The sequence below is a fragment of the Ctenocephalides felis genome, unplaced genomic scaffold (genome assembly GCF_003426905.1).
Source record: "Ctenocephalides felis isolate EL2017-DRISC unplaced genomic scaffold, ASM342690v1 CF-g0.4_SCAFFOLD_01886, whole genome shotgun sequence".
NCBI lineage: Eukaryota > Metazoa > Arthropoda > Insecta > Siphonaptera > Pulicidae > Ctenocephalides > Ctenocephalides felis.
Window position 1 is genome coordinate 169572527 of NW_020538040.1, and position 9986 is coordinate 169582512.

General features: G+C 35.7%; 1 protein-coding gene across 1 annotated transcript; it reads right to left on the minus strand.

Annotated features, from left to right (window-relative positions):
- Positions 1 to 383: 383 nt before the first annotated feature.
- LOC113376238 lies at positions 384 to 2878 on the minus strand. The gene is made up of 8 exons (XM_026616147.1): positions 2734 to 2878; positions 2346 to 2584; positions 2184 to 2272; positions 1792 to 2109; positions 1534 to 1727; positions 1219 to 1465; positions 653 to 797; positions 384 to 560 (listed from the first exon to the last, which is right to left on the minus strand). Exons 1-8 carry the CDS (start codon positions 2876 to 2878, stop codon positions 384 to 386), a joined length of 1554 nt encoding a protein of 517 aa, XP_026471932.1.
- Positions 2879 to 9986: the final 7108 nt, after the last annotated feature.

The window sequence follows — 9986 nt, forward strand, 5'->3', positions numbered from 1 at the left end:
TTAAGAGCTAAAACTTTTAGAGATTTTTTTTATCAATTTGGAAGCATTTGAGCCCCTGGAAGCAATAAAATTCTAAAATGTCTATATTAAGGACCACCCTATATAATCAAAATAATCATCGTAGACTAGAAAATATCTGAGACTAGTATTAATAAAACGAGACTTCCACGTATTTGATGAACATAATTTGTATCTCAAACATTCATTAATAATTTTCTGAACGTTCTATAAGTTTTACTGGAGTATCATGACAAAGAGTCATTTTGGAAGATAAAACTCAAAACAATGCTGGATCCTTTTCAATTATAATTTCTAGCCATGAACACGCTTCGGTCATCTAAGAAAATCTGGATTAATATCATGTTCGTTTATTGTTTATTTATTTAGGCATCACTGGTATTTGTAAATTTATGCAATTCTTTACGAATTGCTGCAAGTAATGGGGCCACATTGGCATCGTTGTTTTGTGGGAATTCAGGATCTGGTGCTACGACTCGTGCTACGTCCACTCTTGGCGGGGATGGAGGTCGGTGGAACGGACCAGCACTCAATGGTCGAACCTGGTTGGAAAATTAAAATAAAAAAACTAGAATCTTACTTATCATTCTGTTGAAATATATCTTACTTTTTATCTATTTTTATTTTTACTTACTAGGGGGGATGGAGCTCCGCTACCCCAGGCTTTCTTAGATGGTGAAGGCGGTTGTTTGTGTTCATCATTCTTTAGCAGGCGTCTTGGAGCAGCACTCCGTGGTCGTGCAGCATTCACCTGCGCCGCCGATTCATCTGTGTTGGACCTGACATACAAATTTCTTAAATATTTTTATTCTTAATTCAAAAATCCCTAATTAACAGTTAAATAAAACCATATATTTAGTCAAAATCATAACAAGGTGATCCGATTGGAATCAGTGATACATTGAAGCCATGAAGTGCAAAATGTTGGTGAGAAACATAGCAAATAAAGGATACCGTATGCCTTTTGTTTTCAATATACAAGATTTAATGGAGTTTGTCATAACGTGTTTTTGTGACTCTACTGTTGTACCTTTTTCGATGCTCGTATTTCAATTTTGTTGCGGCTAAGATTATCTTATGTTAGTATCTTAAAATTTAAAATTATTGCAAAATAGTTAAGATATTTAATTTTTTTATGTGATCGTAAGGTAAAAAGCAATAACGAACTCAAAATATTTCATGCGATGGACACGGACTGACTTAACGATTGCCGATCGGCCTCGTACGGTGTCTAGGTTGTTCCTTTCCAGCGAACGCTCATGATCGGCTGTAAGAGAAGCAAGTGCTCGATCATGACTGTCGTCTGCTGCAGGCTCGTTCCACAATTCTATCGCACCATCTATCAATTGCCTGTACCGACGTTGAGTTTGACGAATATCTCCATCCATTTGATGCTCCATACCACCTTCATAAGTCGGCAGGATAGTCGACACACCTTTGTTTTCGACTGACCAATGCGGGAATTAATTACAAAATTAATACAGTTCATAGTATCCAAGACATTTGTGGTTATACCTTTTGTTTCAATTCGTTTACAATGTGTTTTCCATACAACTTGGTCCATGACATTTGGATCAGCTGCGCTCATACTTAAATGGCGCACTAATCCAGGAGCTCTTCTAGATTCAGCACCGCTATCACCCTCCCAGTCCAAACAATAAACACTGGTAGGTTCCAGAATGCGAGTCAAAGGTTCAGGAGCATCGCATCTGCATTATATAAATAAATAGACATTGTTGTACAAAAACATAAAAGTTAGCGAACTGTAATTACCTCGGAAATGATCTCACAGAAGGTAGTGAGAGAAAAGATCCTATGCTCCCAGCACTGGATGGTTTATTCAAAACAAGTGCATCACCAGATGCTTGATCACTGGATGATCTATCGTAATCCAGCTCTCTGCTTCTTTGGCCTCCAGCTGCTGCTACGGCATTGTGATTACGCCGTTTTTTTGGTTGCGCCATAGTTTTTTGCTTTGACTTGAAACGGCTTTGCTGTTTGGATTTTGGTGACACTTGCGAATAAAGGTTATGGGGATGACTAAGCAGACGACGCCTTGGCAAATAGGAAGGTGAATCGACAATAGAATCTCTGAAAATATAAACGGTATGTTATTAACAATATTAGAAGATGACAGAATTTTATATTTTTATATTTCTTCTTACCCGCTCGCACTTGAGACTGAACGCCTTTTGGAAAACCTAACGTCTTTAGAAATAGTTGCTATCGATGATTCGCCTAATATATTCTCTGTCTACATTGTTTTATGATATAATAAACAAATTAACAAATACTAATAAATAATTGAATAAATCTTTTCCCAATACCTTAGAATGCCCTGCTTCGCCAGAAACAAAAGCTTCATTGTCTTTGCCCTGTTGTTCGCCTGATGATTTTGAACGACTATTTCGTTTTTGTGCAGCTATGACGATCAATGCTACTAACATTAAAAGAAGTACGCAGGTTGCAATAGCCACTGCAGCTATTAACCATGGTTCACTGGAACTTACACGTACCACCGATCGCTCGCCCCAGGTTGAACCATGATGCACACCACGCAGATATGCTGCAAGATCTTAAACATGTGAACTCATATGTAATAATAATAAGATATATACTTAGATATATTTATTTTTGCTCCTAATTTTACTAAATTGGGTAAATGAAGTAATGAATTGTAGTCCAATATTGGGACTTCATTTTGTTTTTACATACGTTCTGATTTTGTTAGAATTGGGTATCCTAATTCTGAAGCAGCTTCCTCATCAGTAACCAATCTCATATCTTCGGCAGCAGTTTCTGCCAGTACGGGTCTTCCACCAGCCATTACAGTATATAATAGTTCCGTTCGACCAGCCATGGTATCAGCACTCACGTTATGAACATACACCTGGACTTGTGGATTTGGACCAATTTCACGTTTGAATACGAGACCAACATCATCGATCAATTCTACTTGCTGCTGAAAAAATAGTTTATTTAAATAATGGACAGGACATATTTCACTTAGGTATAAACTAATCCATTATTAGTGTTGACAACCTTCCATCCTGATTTTTACTAATTTATTCTAATGTTTATATTTATCGATTGATATTTCGATAAAATGTTGAATTTACTTAAATACTCACTTCATTGGTTGATCGTTTTGTTTGCTTGTTGCTGAGTATTGTATTATTAGAATTAGTACTTATGGAAGGTGATCTGGTACGATTTAGTAAACCTAAATGTCTCTCGAGTTGCCTTTGAAGAAAACAGATAATTAGAAACAAATTAATATTTTATCAAAATAAATATTAAATAAAAGCCTGTTCACACGACGCTCACATGTCGTCATAGAAAAGTTAGAACGTGCGCTATATTTGTAGATGGATTTGTTTGTTCGAACCAATTGGGAGGCAGTATTTGATCATGTGATTTATAATATTAGATAATCTAGCAAGCTAAAACAAATCTCACTCAAAAATCTAGTAAGCCAAAACATATCACACTCAAAAATTAAGCAAGCTAAAACAAACACTCTCAAGAATCAACCATGATATGGAGCCATTCCAGAAAAAAAATGTCGTATGATTCGGGCTTTTTTCATAGGTCTATGATCCGTTCAAAAAATAGCGTACGTTCTAATATCAAAATCTCGCTTGCTGGAAACAAATGGAGATCGATAGCCCGTCATTTTATCTACTTGTTATCCAGCATGCCAGCCAGCCGATCAAAAAAGCAACAAAACAAGCGTCGTATGAACAGGCCTATATTCATTTACAAATAGAAGTCCATTAAAAATCAATTTACCGCGCAAAGGCTGTGGTGTAGAGTGCCGCTAGTTTAGCTTCCCAATCACCATCTGGTGCTGCATTAGTCGCTAAAATGGTCAACAGCCAATACCTCCTGTCTAAAGGTGGATATCTCGCTTCAGAACCTGATAGAGTTTTAGTAGGTCGAATGGTCCCTGCTGCAGGTGTCACAACTCCTCCACAATTAAGCGTGCATGGTATGTTCTGTCGCAGTAAATTTCATATTAAATTTATCCCTTGTATGTTTAACCTGTAGAATCTTCCTTACCTGAATGGTTGCATTATTTGTTCCAGGAGGTTCCAAATATAATGTGGCTAGCAGCGTGGTGGTACTGACAATTGTTTTTGTGCCTGCTGGTGTTGCGATTGATGTAGCGGCTTCTGGACGCACTTGACCGGAGGCTGATGCCAAAATCGCAGCTCTTTCTGGAGCAGCAGGACCATCTCCTGATCCTGTCCAGAAGAAATCTTCCACCCGTCTATGGTTAAGCGCGCTGACTGATTCACCATCTTTGGGGAAATAGAGGTAGATCAATAGAATTATATTATATGAGCTGAAGTTTAATCAGACAATCGATGAAAATAGTTGAATCCAAGTTATCTTATTAAATCTAGTTTCGATCAATTTCCTTTTTTGAAATGAAACTTCCCATCAGAACTGTACTCGTTCTACCTCATTGATCTCATTATAGAATAGAATTGGACATGCGATATACAATATCGATCTTAATAACAAAGATACATTTTCCACATTGTTGAAATGAATTATAGATAATGTGATATGTTATCGTTGAAGCCGTGAAATGGAAAAAGCTCCTTCTGGTTACATCTGCCATATAGATGATTTATTGATTTACGTAATTATTTGTTGCTGAATTTATATATGGTATCTGATATAGAACCAGATTCTAGATGATTTTGGGGAAGTTAATTTATAATTGAATTATAACATTTGTGAGATTGAAAAGCGAATAATATTTGCTATTTCTATCTGTTTATCCGCAATAATGTTTCCTAATATAAAAATGATATGGTTGTGAATTTTTAAATTGTGCAAAACATGTATTAAATAAAACTACAAATATATTATCAGGAAAATAGTTTTATGTTCAGAGTAAAATTTGTTGAGAAACCTGATTGGAAACTTAAACGTTATTTGATATATACATATATTTAGTAGCAAATTATATGAATTATAAAATTGCGATACTAAAATAATGTATTTAGCAAATAATTGCAGCTAATAGTCTTTAACATAGCGTAATGCTCTATAATTATATCGTGACATTCTCCCATTTACAACCTTTACTTTTCAATCTCATAAAACGTTTATTAAACATGAGAATAATGTCTTATCAATATATTTTTTTAAAAAATTCTATATTTTAGCATCAACAAAAACAATTTCAATTGTCATCATTATATTTTACCATCAACAAAAATAATTTCAATTGTCCTCATTATGGACGAAAAACAACATACACGGATTGTTATTGCGATTTCAGTTGAACAGAAAACATTTTAAAATCAAAGTTGAATATTGAAACAATTATTGACCAAAATTGTTTTATATTATATTTATAAAATATTTGGACTTCGATAGTCGCAATTGTATAAAAAAATTAGAAGAAATGGTATGTCATCGTCCTTTGTTACGAACTGGTAAAAAGCATTTTAAATATGTGGTTTGTACTATTAGAAATTAACAAAAAATAGCATTAACGTAAAATAAAATATAGATCACTTTTACGAAAAATATTAGTATTAAATATTTGATAAAACGGACAATCAAATAAAGAGTTTTATCATAATATTTACTTCCACCACACTTCTATTGCAAATTTGTTTTTTTCTGAAATGAACCTTTCACTACGAAAAAGACAAAATATATTAACAAACTAGCTGACCCGGCAAACGTTGTTTTGCTAAATAAGGTATATTCTAGACAATTTCTAGAGAATCAAAAATATTAATACTTTAAGTGTATAAGGATGTGTTGTTTGAATGCTATATACATGTACAATGAAGTATTATAAAAACAATAAACCCCATTGGTTCCGGATAATCCGAAGTCCGGATAATCCGAAGTCCGGATAATCCGAAGTCCGGATAATCCGAAGTCCGGATAATCCGAAGTCCGGATAATCCGAAGTCCGGATAATCCGAAGTCCGGATAATCCGAAGTCCGGATAATCCGAAGTCCGGATAATCCGAAGTCCGAATAGTCCGAAAGTCCGGATAATCCGAAGTCCGGATAGTCCGAAAGTCCGGATAATCCGAAGTCCTGATAATCCGAAGTCCGGATAATCCGAAGTCCGGATAATCCGAAGTCCGGATAATCCGAATTCCGGATAATCCGAATTTCGGATAATCCGAATTCCGGATAATCCGAATTCCGGATAATCCGAATTCCGGATAATCCGAATTCCGGATAATCTGAATTCCGGATAATCTGAATTCCGGATAATCCGAATTCCGGATAATCCGAATTCCGGATAATCCGAATTCCGGATAATCCGAATTCCGGATAATCCGAATTCCGGATAATCCGAATTCCGGATAATCCGAATTCCGGATAATCCGAATTCCGGATAATCCGAATTCCGGATAATCCGAATTCCGGATAATCCGAATTCCGGATAATCCGAATTCCGGATAATCCGAATTCCGGATAATCCGAATTCCGGATAATCCGAATTCCGGATAATCCGAATTCCGGATAATCCGAATTCCGGATAATCCGAATTCCGGATAATCCGAATTCCGGATAATCGGAATTCCGGATAATCGGAATTCCGGATAATCGGAATTCCGGATAATCGGAATTCCGGATGATCGGAATTCCGGATAATCGGAATTCCGGATAATCGGAATTCCGGATAATCGGAATTCCGGATAATCGGAATTCCGGATAATCGGAATTCCGGATAATCGGAATTCCGGATAATCGGAATTCCGGATAATCCGAATTCCGTATAATCGGAATTCCGGATAATCCGAATTCCGGATAATCCGAATTCCGGATAATCCGAATTCCGGATAATCCGAATTCCGGATAATCGGAATTCCGGATAATCGGAATTCCGGATAATCGGAATTCCGGATAATCGGAATTCCGGATAATCGGAATTCCGGATAATCGGAATTCCGGATAATCCGAATTCCGGATAATCCGAATTCCGGATAATCCGAATTCCGGATAATCCGAATTCCGGATAATCCGAATTCCGGATAATCCGAATTCCGGATAATCCGAATTCCGGATAATCCGAATTCCGGATAATCCGAATTCCGGATAATCCGAATTCCGGATAATCCGAATTCCGGATAATCGGAATTCCGGATAATCGGAATTCCGGATAATCGGAATTCCGGATAATCGGAATTCCGGATAATCGGAATTCCGGATAATCGGAATTCCGGATAATCGGAATTCCGGATAATCGGAATTCCGGATAATCCGAATTCCGGATAATCCGAATTCCGGATAATCCGAATTCCGGATAATCCGAATTCCGGATAATCCGAATTCCGGATAATCCGAATTCCGGATAATCCGAATTCCGGATAATCCGAATTCCGGATAATCCGAATTCCGGATAATCGGAATTCCGGATAATCGGAATTCCGGATAATCCGAATTCCGGATAATCGGAATTCCGGATAATCGGAATTCCGGATAATCCGAATTCCGGATAATCCGAATTCCGGATAATCCGAATTCCGGATAATCCGAATTCCGGATAATCGGAATTCCGGATAATCCGAATTCCGGATAATCGGAATTCCGGATAATCGGAATTTCGGATAATCCGAATTCCGGATAATCGGAATTCCGGATAATCGGAATTCCGGATAATCCGAATTCCGGATAATCCGAATTCCGGATAATCGGAATTCCGGATAATCCGAATTCCGGATAATCCGAATTCCGGATAATCCGAATTCCGGATAATCCGAATTCCGGATAATCCGAATTCCGGATGATCGGAATTCCGGATAATCCGAATTCCGGATAATCCGAATTCCGGATAATCGAAAGTCCGGATAATCCGAATTCCGGATAATTTTTTTTTATTGTTTGAACAGCATCAGAACTCCTATATGTTCTATAACCGAATAAAGTGTGTGTTAAAATCCGGAGTGTTGTATTGTTCATATTTAACATTTAACATAATATATATATATATATATATATATATATATATATATATATACCCGGCAAACTTGAAACGGGCAGGTGGCAAAAAGGTTTAAAGCCTTATTATAGTTTTAAAGGTATTTAACAAAATAATTACATTTTTAACTAATGCTTAAAAACTACCAAGGGAAGAAAATACTTTTATTATGGATTCTCAAAGATTACCGTTTATCTCCCCCATTTCAAAGATTACCGTTTTCAAATCAAGCTTGTAGCTGGCTATAAATCTTTTTTCCTGTACTTTCAAATATTGTTGTTAAACAATGCTTAACTTTACTGATTTTTGACAAATCGGTGGTTGGCCTTTTTAACCCCGGACCATCATATATTACTATCTATTCTGCGATAAATTCTGGAAAATTATAACTGGAAAAATGTTATTCGACAAAAGGTCCATTTGATCGATACCAAGTTTAGGTTCTGAATTTAAATAACATAAATAAAAAATAATATAACAACCTAGAAAATGTTTTATAAATACCAATGAGCATATAATTATACAAATAAGATCTGTCAGAGCACCGTGTTTGAGAAAAATATGCCAAAAATGCATTTTCATATTAACATATCGAAAAAGTTTATATTTTGAGTCTCTAGTAACACTTGGGGCCCGTTTACTAACGTTTTTGTATATAAATAAAACTACAAACAAAACTACTTACTACAAATTTATCACAAATAAATAATATTCGCGTAAAACATCCTATTAAACGTAATTGAACATCATCTGTCAAAAGCGTTTGACATTTCACGAAATTGCCACCGTCCATTGTTTTATTTAAATTACGCTTCTACAAAAATTTTCAAATTATAAATGTAAAGTTTCTACGCGGATTTGAAATAATTTCTCACCTTTTGGACATTCTCTGGATTGGCACGAATTTTTCAAGACTAAGACTCGCCAAATCGATTCAGCCGTTTTCGAGTTTTATTCGGACATTTGAAAGAGAGCTCAATTTTTATATATAAGATATAACTACAGAACTAAAGAATTTCATACGATATACAATAATAAATTAAAAATCGCATCAAATAAAATAAGAATGGAAGATTTTGATCAATTCATATATTTTCAAAATCTCTGACAATGGTTAGAATATTTTATATTCTTTAAGCCATTTTTTATTCTTATAATTTTACTTGGTGTCCTTTTAGAACAGGTGTAAAATGTTTTGTATAAAAAATGTAATCTCCAGGAATATATTGACTCAATTATTGTTTCTATTTGGTCATAGGGCTTTCCCGAGGCTAATTAGAAGTTACATGTTCGATACCCACTTCGGACAGCTTGATGTCAAGCTGTAGTGACATCGATTTTTACTTGAAAATATAGATAGCAAAATGTTTCTACGTGAAAATAGCCTTTGAAAGCATTGCTGCATCCAATTTACCAATCGTTTAGGTTGTCATGTATAAAGCCACTCTGATTGTTATTATGTAATATTTAGGTTATATGTATAAAAATATGTATATTATTGATTGATGTAGCGGCTTCTGGACGCACTTGACCGGAGGCTGATGCCAAAATCGCAGCTCTTTCTGGAGCAGCAGGACCATCTCCTGATCCTGTCCAGAAGAAATCTTCCACCCGTCTATGGTTAAGCGCGCTGACTGATTCACCATCTTTGGGGAAATAGAGGTAGATCAATAGAATTATATTATATGAGCTGAAGTTTAATCAGACAATCGATGAAAATAGTTGAATCCAAGTTATCTTATTAAATCTAGTTTCGATCAATTTCCTTTTTTGAAATGAAACTTCCCATCAGAACTGTACTCGTTCTACCTCATTGATCTCATTATAGAATAGAATTGGACATGCGATATACAATATCGATCTTAATAACAAAGACACATTTTCCACATTGTTGAAATGAATTATAGATAATGTGATATGTTATCGTTGAAGCCGTGAAATGGAAAAAGCTCCTTCTGGTTACATCTGCCATATAGATGATTTATTGATTTACGTA

Bases quoted from the DNA above. Each gene is read 5' to 3' on its own strand.
- LOC113376238 (XM_026616147.1), bottom strand. From the start codon at position 2,878: ATGGCTGGTCGAACGGAACTATTATATACTGTAATGGCTGGTGGAAGA. The intron at 2,585-2,733 runs GTATGTAAAAAC...AAGATCTTGCAG, and splicing joins AATTCTAACAAAATCAGAAC to CATATCTGCGTGGTGTGCAT. The intron at 561-652 runs GTAAGTAAAAAT...TTTTCCAACCAG, and splicing joins GCGGAGCTCCATCCCCCCTA to GTTCGACCATTGAGTGCTGG.